Below are 14,952 nucleotides of genomic sequence, written 5' to 3' on the forward strand. Positions count from 1 at the left end.
CGCCCCCTGCAGCAGAAGAGGATAAACGAAACTTAGGACAAAGCCCAGAAATCCCGACTCCTGAAAGACCGGAAGAGTATGGGAAAACTGGGCAGTCAGCAGGAGATCAGCGGAGAGGCAGCAGCAACCGGAACTACCTGGAGCACAAGGGGAAGAAAATGTTGTCCCCTGGCTGTCCTTGAGGTGAACCGGAGCACCCGATGGTGATGGACACCGATTACCTGCAGGTAGAGGTGGACCGACTGAGCCGGAGGCTGGAGAAACTGTAGTTGGACACCATCCATCGCTGGCAGGCATCCATGATGGGAGCGGTGGAAAAATTGCGTACCTACCAGCTAAAAGCGATGACAATCCCGGAGGAGACAGACACCGGTACTGAGGCAACGACAGATCCCGTTTCCCCAGTGGATGGTGACACCTTTGGGGAAACTCCTGCCCGTTCCCCTGCTCCCGACCTTGACCTGGCAGCTGACGACACCGGGCTGCCTGTTGCCACGGCTCAGATCAGTGACTATGAGCAACCCTTGACCACATTCTAAATCCCAGTGGGACCGCTGGTCGAGCCTCAGACCTTAGCCTATAGCCAAGATCCGCCATCCGCTTGGGAGGACTGCTGACCATCCTTGTCGCCCACCACCGTACCCTGGCGTGCGGAAAATGTCAGCAGTACAGCCTCTGACAGCAACTACGAGGTGTGCCAGGCGATGATCACCCAGCTGGCAGCCGAGGAGGAGCAGTGTCAGGTCCGCTAGGAGGTGATAGAGGCCCGCAACATTGCCATGAAACAGCAGCTCCGGAGAGCATGTTCGTCTGCCCAGGGACTGCTGAGGAAGTAAATGGTCATCCGATTCGACCTCGAAAAAGGGTGGGGCTTCATCTCTGAGCCAGGGGTTTCCAAGGAGGTCTTCATCACTCGGTGGGATGTTGAGGCCCACCTAAGAAAGGGGACAACCGGGTCACGACCTCTACCCAAAAGACTCTGTGTCTTTCACCTGGCACAAGGGTGAGCGGGGCTGGTACGCCCTGGATGTGGGGCTGTGTCGTCCGGAGGCGGCTGTCCTGGAACAGAAACCGGCGCCAGTCCCCCACCAGGAACTTACCCCAGCCCGTACCATTACGGCTCTTGATAAATATATTCAGACTTTGGAAACAAGCTCTGGAATGCCAACCGGTCCGGAGTATCCCTACCCATATTAGACATGTGTTCCTGTTAACCAAGTTTTATTGTTTGATGGACAACTGGGTCACTGAACTATGTGTGCTGCTATGGGATATTCAACAGTGAGTAAAGAATTTTGATTGCAATCCCTGTGTCGTTCCCTTTCTTCATCCACCTTCAGCCCTGCGCTTCACTAATAGACTACTACTCCCAACATCCGCCATGGGGCCTAGCTCTGCCTGTGGAGAGCTGTAACAGAAATCTCACCAAAAGGAGCTATAAATAACATCAGAAACCTAGGTCAGGAGAATAATCAGCACTATATACATGTGCATCTCACACGAATGTGAGAATCCTTGACGTGGATTGCGAGCTTCCATATTTTAGGCCAAAATATCAACTAATATCTCACTATTTGAGGTATGGCACATTTTATACATTTTTGCAGGACGTGTGTGGACCTTCTGAATTCAGGTGGTAAATTGGCAAGTATGTCATGTGTGATGCACTTATAATTATAATATAGTGCTAACTAACCCGCCTGACCTAGTGTTGTGCACCATTTATAGGCCATAATTCAGACACTGTGCATCTTGCGTATCCATGTGAGATGCATATATATATATATATATATATATATATATATATATATATATATATATATATATTTCGGATTTTGGACGCATTTTTCCTCTTTAGGAGGAAAATGAGGGATGCATCTTAAAATTCTAAAACAGCTTACCGGGGTGCTGTTTGTGTGGCGACCAGATGCGTTCTGGCGGCCGGGTGCCTGTGGCTGCATGCAGGCAGCCGGGTGCCTGTCGGTGCTGGCTTCCTCTCTGTATGGACCCGCTGTGGCTTACACTACTAACCCGCTGCGGCTGCCAGCACAACCTCTGCCTCCTGTGACCCCGCTTCACCACCAATGCTGCCCCCTTCCGGTAAGACAACACCGGATTATATGAAGGACAACAATTTTTTTTTTTACCTTTTTAAGTTCTTAATTTGGGGTGCGTCTTATAATCTGGTGTGCCTTATAAAATGAAAAACACGGTGTATATATATCTAATATATAAAGCTGAATGTGTGTGTGTGTGTGTGTGTGTGTGTGTGTGTATGTCCGGGATTGGCATATGCACCGTCGCAGCTACAGCCACAAAATTTTGCACACTTACACTTCTGGACCCCGAGAGCGTCATAGGCTATGTTTCGAGGGGAAATTTAACCCCACGCTTTACAGTTATTCGCCAAAAAACCTGCCTCCATTAAAGCGAATGAAGCTGGGAGCCACAGTGCAGCCAGAACTTCAGAAGAATGCGCAGCCACGCCCTTTTATGGAATGTTGGTGTGTCACAATGCAGCCAGGGAAAGAGACAGACACAGACAGGGAAAGAAACAGACATAGACAGGGTAAGAGACAGATACAAAGAGACAGACACAGACAAAGAAACATATAACTGAATAGGATAACTGAAGTGAGCACTAATATATATATTCTGAGTGCAAGCCAAAAAAATACAAATTATACAAGGATAAGGCTGCACATCAAACTTAGATAATGGTATAATGCCTCAAGCATATGGAAAAATATTGGAAAATACAATGAAAAATGCTACTTGCTAACTTGAACATGTGAATAATGAATTGCATACCTGCCATGAATATTAGGAAAAAGGAGATATTAAGGAATCACATTGATCAATGTAACTGAGCCCCAAAACCTCGTCAAGGTATATCTCTATATTGGGGTCCCTAGCTCTGTGACCCTAACTGTGTGTCATCTCATTGCAATTAAAAACTGCTGTGGGTGGAGAGGGGTAACCAAGGACTGTCTTATATAGGAGATGGAAAAAACATGGCCGAAAGGGGCGGAGCTGTGTTCACAGTCAGAAAAAAACTACATATAACTGAATAGGATAACTGAAGAGAGCACTAATATATATTCTGAGTGCAAGCCAAAAAAATACATACTATACAAGGATAAGGCTGCACATCAAACTTAGATAATGGTATAATGCCTCAAGCATATGGAAAAATATTGGAAAATACAATGAAAAATGCTACTTGCTAACTTGAACATGTGAATAATGAATTGCATACCTGCCATGAATATTAGGAAAAAGGAGATATTTATCAATCACATTCATCAATGTAACTGAGCCCCAAAACCTCGTCAAGGTAAATATCTCCTTTTTCCTAATATTCATGGCAGGTATGCAATTCATTATTCACATGTTCAAGTTAGCAAGTAGCATTTTTCATTGTATTTTCCAATATTTTTCCATATGCTTGAGGCATTATACCATTATCTAAGTTTGATGTGCAGCCTTATCCTTGTCCGGACAAAGAAACAGACTGACAGGTAAAGAGACAGACAGGGAAAGAGAGGGAAAGATACCGACAGGGAAAGAGACTGACAGGGAAAGTGACAGAGATAGATAGACAGACAGGAAAAGAGATAGATAGACAGACAGGGAAAGAGATTGAGACAGACGGAGAAAGAGACAGAGACAGACAGGGAAAGAGACAGACAAAGAGATAGAGATAGAGACATAGAGATATATACAGAGGGGGAGACAAAGAGAGAATGGGAGAGAAACAGAGAGACAGTTACTATCCCAGACAGCACCGGGTGCTATGTTGTGAGGCGAAATTTTAACCCAGCGCGTTCCAATTTACCAATCAATTTTGCCCCTGTCTATGTAATGGGGGAAAAGTGAAACGAAAAGTGTTGGGGGCAAATTGACAGCTGCCAGATGTGAACAAGGGGGACTTAAAGAATGAGAGCGATGGCGCCAAAGAGTATATACTGTACAGTTGCTAAGGTGGGACCCCGACATGGGATACTCACCACACTCGGGGATATGAACACACACACAAAATGCGCCACACACTACCACGTGCTTGAACACATATACCACCCTCAGCATACATCTCACCACACATACACCAACCTCGCCACATAATCCCTCTAAAACACACACAAGTCTGGGATTATCCTTCACAAATAAAAATCTGATTAATAAGCAGCCAAACTACAAGAACAACAAATGTACCACATAGGAAATACGGCAGCTGTCAGTCACATGACCTGTCTATATGTGTATGTGTGAGCTAATATATACTGTCAGGGGGAGGGCTTTCTGTTGCCTGGAGATTTATCAGGCTGCCAATAGCAACCAATCATAGCTTAGCTTCTATTTTGCTACAGTTAATTAATCTGAGCTCTGATTGGTTAATATAGGCAACAATTTAATAATTACATTTATATCTATATGCTTTGTGGTGTTTGTGCAGAATACATTTTTGTTAATACATTCTATTTTGTTAACAGCAGTTATTAACCCGGGCGAAGCCGGGTAGTACAGAGTATAATGTTTTTTATTTTTTAATTCCTCAGTTTTTTATGTTCTGGGCATTGAGTGACCCAAGAGACTAATAAATGTCTTTTACCAACAATTCAATTTATCTAATGAATGTGTGTATGTATGTATGTATGTGTGTATGTATGTGTATGTGTATGTATGTGTGTATGTCCGGGATTGGCATACGCACCGTCGCAGCTACAGCCACAAAATTTTGCACACTTACACTTCTGGACCTCGAGAGCGTCATAGGCTATGTTTCGAGGGGAAGTTTTAACCCCGCGCTTTACATTTTTTTCGCAAAAAAACCTGCCTCCATTAAAGCGAATGGAGCTTGGAGCCACAGTGCAGCCAGAACTTCAGAAGAATGCGCAGCCACACCCTTATATGGAATGTTGGCGTGTCATAATGCAGCCAGGGAAAGAGACAGACACAGACAGGGAAAGAGGCAGACACAGACAGGGTAAAAAACAGACATAGACAGGGTAAGAGACAGACACAAAGAGACAGACACAGACAAAGAGACAGACTGACAGGGAAAGAGAGAGACAGGTAAAGAGATAGACACAGATAAAGAGACAGAGACAGACATAGGGAAACAGACAGACAGGGAAAGAGAGGGAAAGGAACAGACAGGGAAAGAGACAGAGATAGACAGACAAGGAAAGAGATAGATAGACAGACAGGGAAAGAGATTGAGACAGACGTAGAAAGAGACAGAGACAGACAGACAAAGATAGAGAGAGAGACAGAGAGATATATACAGAGGGGGAGACAGACAGAGAATGGGAGAGAAACAGAGAGACAGTTACTATCCCGGGCGTTAATACATTCTATTCATACATTCTATCCCAGGAATGTTAATACATTCTATTTTGTTAACAGCAGTTATTAACCCGGAAGAAGCCGGGCAGCGCAGCACCGATCTCCCGCCCTTCCCCCCTCAGCAGGAGCTGTAGCTTCTCCTCAGAAACTGTGGGTGGCTCTTAAAAGAGCCCTTGTCAGAGCCAGATCCCCAGCAGAGCAGGTCGTGCAATGAAGATGTTCGGGTTTAGGAGCTTTCATCTTCCTCTTTCTGCCCAGAACAAGGACATTCGTGCAATGAAATGTTGAGTTATAGATTCATCTGTGAGTGTATTATTATAAAGAGAAGATATGTAATAATTGTAATATAATCCTATACATGGCTATTATGCTCTGCTGCATAATCCCTGCGAGGCTGAGCATTGTATTTGCTGAGCTGTTCTGTGTCTGATATTGGAATAATCGGGATTGCTGCGATGGCGGCTGCAGTGTAGATACAATAATGCCGCTATGTATTAGCCCCGTGTTTAGCTCCTCATTGTCATCTGCTTTGCTTGTATTGCAGGTAATTCATCTGATCTAATGCTAATGTTACAGCTAATAATAAACACCCCATTATTATCCCCGCGGCTGATATATCGCCGTGCACCTATAGAAGTGAATGGGCTTTATGTTATACAGATTTAGGCCGGTCTCTTATGAATTTATAATAAATGCTGATGTTACTGACTGCTGGTGATAAATATAATGTAATTATTATTGTCACTTACTGCTGCAGATTCTTACATTGTGCTGCATAGGGTCTGTGTCTGCATAAGTTATGATTGGGTCCGAAATCCATTCCTATTGGTTGCTGATGCTGCTTTGAGCAACGCTATTGGCTGTGTTAGGCCGTGATTACTGTTTCCCCATTTCTCCGCTTTGATAGCCAGCAGTCTCCATCATGTCATGGATCGCAGGCTGATTGGTGGACTGAAGGGAGGAAGCAGGAGCCGCTCCCCGCTGTAGCTATAATGCAGCCTACTATTTGTTACATGCATCATATGTAACATCATGCAACTAGACAAGCTGCCACATACCCCTGATGAATCTGGGCAGCAATCAACAATTCATATAAAACGCGTAGGGCGTGTACACGATAGAGAGGCACTAGAGATAAAACGATCTACCGCTCAGTACATTGCACAGGGCTTATTGGCAGTTTAGCTGCTGGGAATCTTCACAGTTCAGCTCCACGTGGCCTGATGTTACCGCCTGAGTATAGTAGAAATCTTTACTCTTCTGGCTGGAGGTGCATACTATACCAGGATAACTTGATTTAGTTACTGAAAAAGTTCCTCTAACGCTGCTATCTGCTTTCACTTTTGACCAATGAAAATAGGATGTATAGCCTGATTCTTGAGACTGGTATTAATCTACTCAGTCACTGACTGGAATGTTGTAATAGTCACTTGAGCATTTCTTAAATCAGATAATTGACTATCTATAGTGGAAACGTTAGTGAATGATTATAATAATAAGTGTGCCCCTCTCAGATCTATTGTCTATCAACATTATATGATCTGTTCAGTGACTTGTCTCGTATAGTAGATGAATCAGCGCCATATACATTGTCTACTCTGTAAATAATGGCAGAATGAATGCTTGATAAAAAGCCCATGTAATATGGATTGTGGATGGGTAGATCATATTTAGGCAGCAGTTTGCACTTCACGTTTTCTTATATTTGTGATTTCTATTATTTGACATTATAGGAGTTTATTTTCAATTAATTAATAAAGGTTATTTTTTAACTCCAAACTAAGGAAACGTGTGAAACAATGTAATAATTCTTTCTGGAGGACAACATTTATTACACGTTCAGTGAATGGGACGTGCTATAGACGCAAATGAAAACAGACTGATGGAGATTGCTCCTTCAACCTCTTATTCACCCTTTTCAGGCTCAGCAGGGACCTTTTTGGCTCTATCTAGTTTGCTTTTGGACCGATACAGCGCCATATCCTTGTACTTCTTCAGGGTTTTTTTTGCTTCTCATAAGACGCCTTGTTCCCTGATAAATTATTATTCCACATCTCTCCTAATTTCTTTGCCTCGTCCTCAATGGTCAGACCTGGCTGCTGCCCTCTGATTTCAGGAGGGAAGTTGGAGCAAAACAAGAAGAAAACAGAGGGAGCATTTGGGTCCTTAAACTTTTTCACTCTTTCTCCTTTGGTGACTTGTAAGCTTTCATTTCACTTCCATAACCAACTTTGTCCGCTTTCTCCATGTCTTCACTTTTCTTTCGCTGTAGCAGCCATGGCCTTCCCCTGTTCCCTGCACTTACTGGAGAATTCTGCAAAGTTCTCACATGCATTAGGATGCACAGATGCATTTCCTTCTCTTCAAGTCTGTATAAAGTAAACAATAGAGTACACTATATTGTACACACAGCTCTATTATTATGGGCACTTATAATGCTGTTGATCTGTGCTGTGCTGATTGTGCAGTATGTACAGTATGTATGAGTCTGTGCAGTATATACAGCGGTGCTCTGTGTGTGGATTCTGCATTTGTGTCTCCGCTTCTTCCTCAGTATTTCACCTTTTGCACAATATTTGGTGTCACTTGTGTGAATTAATATTTCTGTGATCACACGGATTTTTTTCTGCTTTCTGATGGGGAGTGAGTCGCATTGTGAAGCCATCGCCCGATCACAGCTCTTCCCTCCATTACAGGACTCAGAGATAAAAGCTTCACAGAGGATAAGACACAATCTTGTGCCGGAGATCGCACTCATCCTCCTCCGGGTGTGATCCACTAATGTGGGACGTGTCCTCCCCCCAATACTCTGCACACACGGGATAGATTTATATTCCAGCTCCGGGAGGTGCAGGCAGCGGAGGCCATTGCCTGTGTTACCCTTCTGGGCTGTCAGAAGCTCCAGGTCGCCCCCACATCGTACAATCCGCTTCCTGCACGATGGATATTGTAGTGAAGATCCTAGTGGTGGTGACAAGAGCCGGGAATAGGAGGACGAGCTCCCGCAGCAGGTTTATCTTCCCGGACACTCAGTGATGAGCAGATCGGGAGGACGGCGGCGCTGATCCCGGGATCCTCTCCGCTCTTTCCCGGCATCTCTGGCAGTGACGGCCACACACGCTCCGCGGAGATGATGGCGGAGGAGAAGTGATGGCGGAAGCTCCTCACCCGTCCGGCTGTAGCCGATAATATAGAGCTTTTATCCCGGGCAGGGAAGCACTAGAGGAGAGCGGCGCTTCACTGGGCTCAGCCGGGAGAAGGCGGGGCCTGTGCTCAGTTTCAGCCAATGGAAGCTCAGGATGGTGCAGCGCAGTAACCAATCAGTGCGCAGTAAGACTGTATATATAACAGGCGCCTCCTGCTTCGGTCTCAGTGATTTCTCTCAGAAGATTTCTGTGCTTATTTCCCGCTCACACGATGGCAGAGACCGCACCGGCCGCCGCTCCTCCTCCCGCCGAACCGGCCGCCAAATCTAAGAAGCAGCCTAAGAAATCCGGTGCCGCCAAGAAAAGCAGCAAATCCTCCGGTCCCAGCGCCTCCGAGCTGATCATGAAAGCCGTGTCCGCCTCCAAGGAGCGCAGTGGGGTGTCTCTGGCCGCCCTGAAGAAGCTTCTGTCTGCCGGAGGATACGATGTGGAGAAGAATAACAGCCGCCTGAAGCTGGCCATCAAGGCTCTGGTCAACAAGGGCTCCCTGCTCCAGGTGAAGGGCAGCGGCGCCTCCGGGTCCTTCAAGCTGAACAAGAAGCAGGAGACGAAGGACAAAGCGGCCAAGAAGAAGCCAGCAGCTGCGGCCAAGCCTAAGAAGCCGGCAGCCAAGAAAGCGGCCAAATCTCCGAAGAAGCCCAAGAAGGCTCCGGCCGCGGCCAAGAAGAGCCCGAAAAAAGCCAAGAAGCCCGCAGCAGCCGCCAAGAAAGCGGCAAAGAGCCCCAAGAAGCCAAAGGCCGCTCCAAAGCCCAAGAAGGTGACGAAGAGTCCGTCTAAGAAGGCGGCAAAGCCCAAAGCTGCCAAGAGTCCGGCTAAGAAGGCGACTAAAGCCAAGAAGCCCGCGACCAAGAAATAAGCGGGAGCCGCTCTGTCCTCCTACCACAAAGGCTCTTCTCAGAGCCACCACCTTGTCCTGCAGAGCTGTATGATCAGTGCCACCACCTTGTCCTGCAGAGCTGTATGATCAGTGTCACCACCTTGTCCTGTAGAGCTGTATGATCAGTGCCACCACCTTGTCCTGCAGAGCTGTATGATCAGTGCCCCCACCTTGTCCTGTAGAGCTGTATGATCAGTGCCACCACCTTGTCCTGCAGAGCTGTATGATCAGTGCCCCCACCTTGTCCTGCAGAGCTGTATGATCAGTGCCACCACCTTGTCCTGCAGAGCTGTATGATCAGTGCCCCCACCTTGTCCTGCAGAGCTGTATGATCAGTGCCACCACCTTGTCCTGCAGAGCTGTATGATCAGTGCCACCACCTTGTCCTGCAGAGCTGTATGATCAGTGTCACCACCTTGTCCTGCAGAGCTGTATGATCAGTGCCACCACCTTGTCCTGCAGAGCTGTATGAACAGTGCCACCACCTTGTCCTGCAGAGCTGTATGATCAGTGGCACCACCTTGTCCTGCAGAGCTGTATGATCAGTGCCACTCTTGTCCTGCAGAGCTGTATGATCAGTGTCACCACCTTGTCCTGCAGAGCTGTATGATCAGTGTCACCACCTTGTCCTGCAGAGCTGTATGATCAGTGCCACCACCTTGTCCTGCAGAGCTGTATGATCAGTGTCACCACCTTGTCCTGCAGAGCTGTATGATCAGTGTCACCACCTTGCCCTGCAGAGCTGTATGATCAGTGCCACTCTTGTCCCCCTATGATCATTGTTGTATTTCTCACTATGTAGATCTCCGCGGTGATCTCGTGTACAGTGGGCGGTAGATGATTATGTTGCCGGGGGATGTAGTGATTATGCGGGAGCTGCTCTGTACAGCGCTGTGTGCGGGGAGATGAAGCTGCAGTTACATCGGTGGCTCCAGAGCCGCGTGTAGCCGGGAAGTGACACTGTTTATTAGAGCGGCGGGAAATGAGTGAGTAGCTGAGCGCAACATGGGAGGGGGGAGATGCGGGACCAGTGAGGGGAAGGGACACAAACAGGGTTACAACAGGGGCGGGGTTACCGAGGGGGATTCTAAAGGGCGGAGCTTCTTCTGAAGACTGATTGGTAAGAGACTTAGGATGATTATTGGCTGTATTATTTTCTTTTTTGTCACATCGCCAATAGAGTACAGGGGGCGTGTTTCTGCAGACCAATGACGACACGCACAGGAAAAAGCGGGGTTACAAGCGTGGCGAGCAGACAGAGGGGCGGTGTTACTGAGGGGCGGTGCTTTATTTGAAAAGTGATTGGTCCGAGACCTCAGGTGGTTATTGGCTAGATAGTTTTTTTTTGTGTGTGCAGTAACCAATGAAGTGCAGGGGGCGGTTATAAACAGGCCAATCAGGACACGCACAGGAGGATAAATACTCTGCTCCCGCTGCTCCTCTCAACACTCCTGTTCTCGTCTATACATCGCTATGGCCAGAACTAAGCAGACCGCCCGTAAATCCACCGGAGGGAAAGCTCCCCGCAAGCAGCTGGCCACTAAGGCCGCCAGGAAGAGCGCTCCCGCCACCGGCGGAGTGAAGAAGCCGCATCGCTACCGGCCGGGGACTGTCGCTCTCCGGGAGATCCGGCGCTACCAGAAATCCACCGAGCTGCTGATCCGGAAGCTTCCCTTCCAGCGCCTGGTGAGAGAGATCGCCCAGGACTTCAAGACCGATCTGCGCTTCCAGAGCTCGGCCGTCATGGCCCTGCAGGAGGCCAGCGAGGCTTATCTGGTGGGGCTGTTCGAGGACACCAACCTGTGCGCCATCCACGCCAAGAGGGTCACCATCATGCCCAAAGACATCCAGCTGGCCCGCCGGATCCGCGGGGAGAGGGCGTAGATCTGTCCCGCACCCCCAAGCACAACACAACGGCTCTTTTCAGAGCCACCACATCCTCCCTCAGACGAGCTGATTCCTGGTTTCTGATTCCGCCTCATTCCCCGCGGTCTCTACATGTGACGGGCGGCGCTGCCGAGTCTCCTGTCTCTTGTTTTCTGTATTAAGCACAAGCCGCAGCGTCTATCTAGATTATGGTGGTTTCTTACCATTGTCCTTTCACTAGGAGCGGCTCAATGTGCTGCGCAGTTTGGGGTGATATCGGAGTCTTCCAGACCGCTCTCTTCAGCCGCCACTGATCCTGGAGACGCTACAATCCCTGCTGTGTCGGGGGCAGTGATCGTATTGCGTCACCTCTGGAGCAGGAGATGCTGTGGCTCTGGATTTACTCCGCGGCTCCGGTCCAGTCAGGATCACAGCGGTCAGTGGACTGAGTAAGGCTCCGCAGGGATATTCATGCGCCCTGTGATGTGGTTATTGGGATCCGGTGTCTGATGTCGGGGGCTGTGGGATCTGTAGATGTTCCAGGGGGATCCTCACTTCAGATCGCTGTTCTGCTTGGTGAATATCTGAAGGTCGGGCGGAGATTGTATCGGGCTGTGATTTCGCGCTGCTCAAATAGTGCCGTGTGTGTAATTCGTTAAGACTCGTGAGAAAGAGATCAAGAACAAACTTCATCGTCTGCATATCGCTCAGATCTGTGTCGGGCGCTGGGAATCGTCGGATTGTAGAAATCTCATCAGAACGTCCGCCCTGAGGCCGCGTGTTATACACGGATGGCGACAAAGAGCGGGAGGAGCTATCGGCCACTAAGCGGGAAGTTCGAATTCGGTTTTCAGCCAATCATCACTTTGCAACAAGTTTCTTGACCCTCCCACCGGCTGCTCCTGTTACAGGCACCACGTGGTCCGTCTCTTGACCCTTCAGTGTCCGTTGTTTCTCGCCGTCGTTCTACGTCAGGGGTGGGGAACCTTTTTTCTGCGGGGGCCATTTGGAAATTTCTACCATCCTTCGGGGGCGCACAAAATTATCAACTTGAAAATTACCCTAATATATTTGGTCAAACAATTATCTCACTGTGGCGGCTGGAGCTTGTACTTTTTGGTGCAGCTGTAATATTAGGCGATGTTGATCTTGTTGCTTTTCACAACTGCTATTCCAGGTTTGAGTTGTTTGGGACTGCTGTATATACATCACAGGAGGGTATGGGGGCATATACACCACAGGGGAGGGTTGGGAGGAATATAGAACACTGGGGAGGCTGGGGGCATAGACATCACAGGGGAGCACAGACATAGCTGGGGGCATAAACATTGCTGGGAGGAATATACATCACTAGGGAAGCAGCAGGGCATAGACGTCACTGGGGGTACATACATCACTGGGGGTATATACACATCACTGGGTTGCACAGACAAGACTGGGGGGCATAAACATTGCTGGGGTTATATACATAGCCGGGGGCTGACAGCCCTGGGGGATGCCGGAGGGACACAGACAGCCCTGGGGGCACAGAGAATGATGGGAGAGGCTGGAGGCACAGACAAACCTGGGGGACGCTGGGGGCACAGATGGCACAGAGAAGGATGGGAGAAGATGAAGGCACAGATAGACCTGGGAGAGGCTCGGGGCACAGAGAATGATGGGAGAGGCTGGAGGCACAGACAAACCTGGGGGACGTTGGGGGCACAGAGAAGGATGGGAGAAGATGAAGGCACAGACAGACCTGGGAGAGGCTCGGGGCACAGAGATCACTGGGGAGACGGCACAGATCACTGGGGGCGGGCACAGATCACTGGGGAAACTGAAGGGGCACAGAGATCACTGGGGAGACTGAGGGGGCACGGAGATCACTGGGGAGAAAGGAGGGGCACAGAGCGCTGGGGGCACAGGCAGACCCGGGGGAGATTGGAGGCAGTTAGAGAACTGGGGGAGGCCTGGATCACTGAGTGCTGGAGGTGGCTGCGGGCACGGAGAGCGCTGCTGGCGCGCACAGAGAGGAGCAGCTTCTGCCGGGCACAAGGAGTCGCCACCGCCGCAGCCGGGCACAGGGAGCCACAACCGCCGCTGCCGCATACGGGCCGGAGGTTCCCCACCCCTGTTCTACGTTATCACAGTAGTAGTACATTGGCAGGTGCGGGGGATGCGGCTGCTCCGTGCAGTGGAGATAATTACTGTTACTGGTTTATCTGGGACTGTGATTTGCAGTCACTGATCTGATATCGGTCCCTACACGATTGTCTGGAAATATAAAGCGCTATACAGAGGACTATATTACTCTTATAGCGCACCATATGGGAAGATACAGCCCTACATGGAGGAATAAAACAGAGGGGACATGGCACAATGTGGGTGTTTGCACCAATATGTTCTATGGTGTTTTGTAGCACAATGTATATAGGGTGTACAGCACTATATGGCGGTAATCAGGACTGAGGAGATAAAGTCCAGCTCCCCAGTAATGCCTGAGTGCAGTCATGTGCGGAGCACGGATAGTTACTGCCGGGACTAACTGCAGGGGAGAAATCCAGCTCCGTGGGAAGACGATGATTTATTGGTGCGTGTTATAGAACACAATATGGCAGTCTACAACAGTACTTGAAGGTATACAGGATTATATGAGGACTATACACGTTAGTACTATATGGGCTTATAGATCAATATGTTGTATGTATATGGCTAAAGTATGCAGGTATACTGTACCATGGGGGAGTGTACAGCACTATATGGGGGTTATATAACAGTATATGGAGATATGCAGAATAATATTGGAATATACAGCACTATATGGGGTTTACTGGAATGAAAGTTGAGTCTATATTTAACATAATCGCGGTAGAAGCAGGAAAATAACCGGACAATGAGCGGGAAATTCAAAATCCCTAACAGTTCTGCGCTCAGCCAATCAGCATAGGAGGGGCGGAGCTGACGATGCAAATGTTCCGCCTCGGAAACGCGTCATCTCTCCTGTTCTCTTTCTGGTCCGCCCTCGCTCTATATAAAGGAGGACTGTGCGCTCGTCAGTCATAGTTTTCTGCTGTCTTCGTGGAAGATGTCTGGACGCGGCAAAGGAGGGAAAGGTCTGGGGAAGGGCGGCGCCAAGCGGCACAGGAAGGTTCTCCGGGACAACATCCAGGGCATCACCAAGCCCGCCATCCGCCGTCTCGCCCGCAGAGGAGGCGTCAAGCGCATCTCCGGCCTCATCTATGAGGAGACTCGCGGCGTCCTGAAAGTCTTCCTGGAGAACGTGATCCGTGACGCCGTCACCTACACCGAGCACGCCAAGAGGAAGACCGTCACCGCCATGGACGTGGTGTACGCGCTCAAGCGCCAGGGCCGCACTCTCTACGGCTTCGGGGGTTAATGCTTCTGCTGAAACAAACAAAACACAAAGGCTCTTTTCAGAGCCGCCCACATCTTCTAAGAAGCTACAGCTCCTGCTGCGGGGGGAGGGGCGGGAGATCGGCGCAGTTTGGTGGCTGGGAACATCGCAGGCTCGGAAAGGTTAACAGCGTCTGTGGGAGGAGCAAGAACACTCCATTATCTAATGTATATAGAGTAAATTCAGCATTATATGGCGGTATACTGCAGTGTATTTGAAGGTTTATTGCACTGTATGAAGAATCCAGCATACAAGTA

General features: G+C 48.8%; 1 protein-coding gene across 2 annotated transcripts; it reads left to right on the forward strand.

The window, feature by feature from the left end:
• The first annotated feature begins 8,766 nt into the window (after positions 1 to 8,766).
• Positions 8,767 to 14,664, forward strand: LOC142302666 (histone H1.2-like). Of its 2 annotated transcripts, XM_075343764.1 has the most exons (2): positions 8,767 to 9,392; positions 14,462 to 14,664. In XM_075343764.1, the coding sequence occupies exons 1-2, from the start codon at positions 8,767 to 8,769 to the stop codon at positions 14,541 to 14,543; spliced, it is 708 nt and encodes a 235-aa protein (XP_075199879.1). In that variant the 3' UTR covers positions 14,544 to 14,664. The 2 variants fall into 2 exon arrangements, with proteins under 2 accessions (XP_075199879.1, XP_075199880.1); XM_075343765.1 differs by lacking the exon at positions 14,462 to 14,664 and having other exon boundaries at positions 8,767 to 9,411.
• Positions 14,665 to 14,952: the final 288 nt, after the last annotated feature.

Source organism: Anomaloglossus baeobatrachus, chromosome 4 (genome assembly GCF_048569485.1).
Source record: "Anomaloglossus baeobatrachus isolate aAnoBae1 chromosome 4, aAnoBae1.hap1, whole genome shotgun sequence".
NCBI classification, from domain to species: Eukaryota; Metazoa; Chordata; class Amphibia; order Anura; family Aromobatidae; genus Anomaloglossus; species Anomaloglossus baeobatrachus.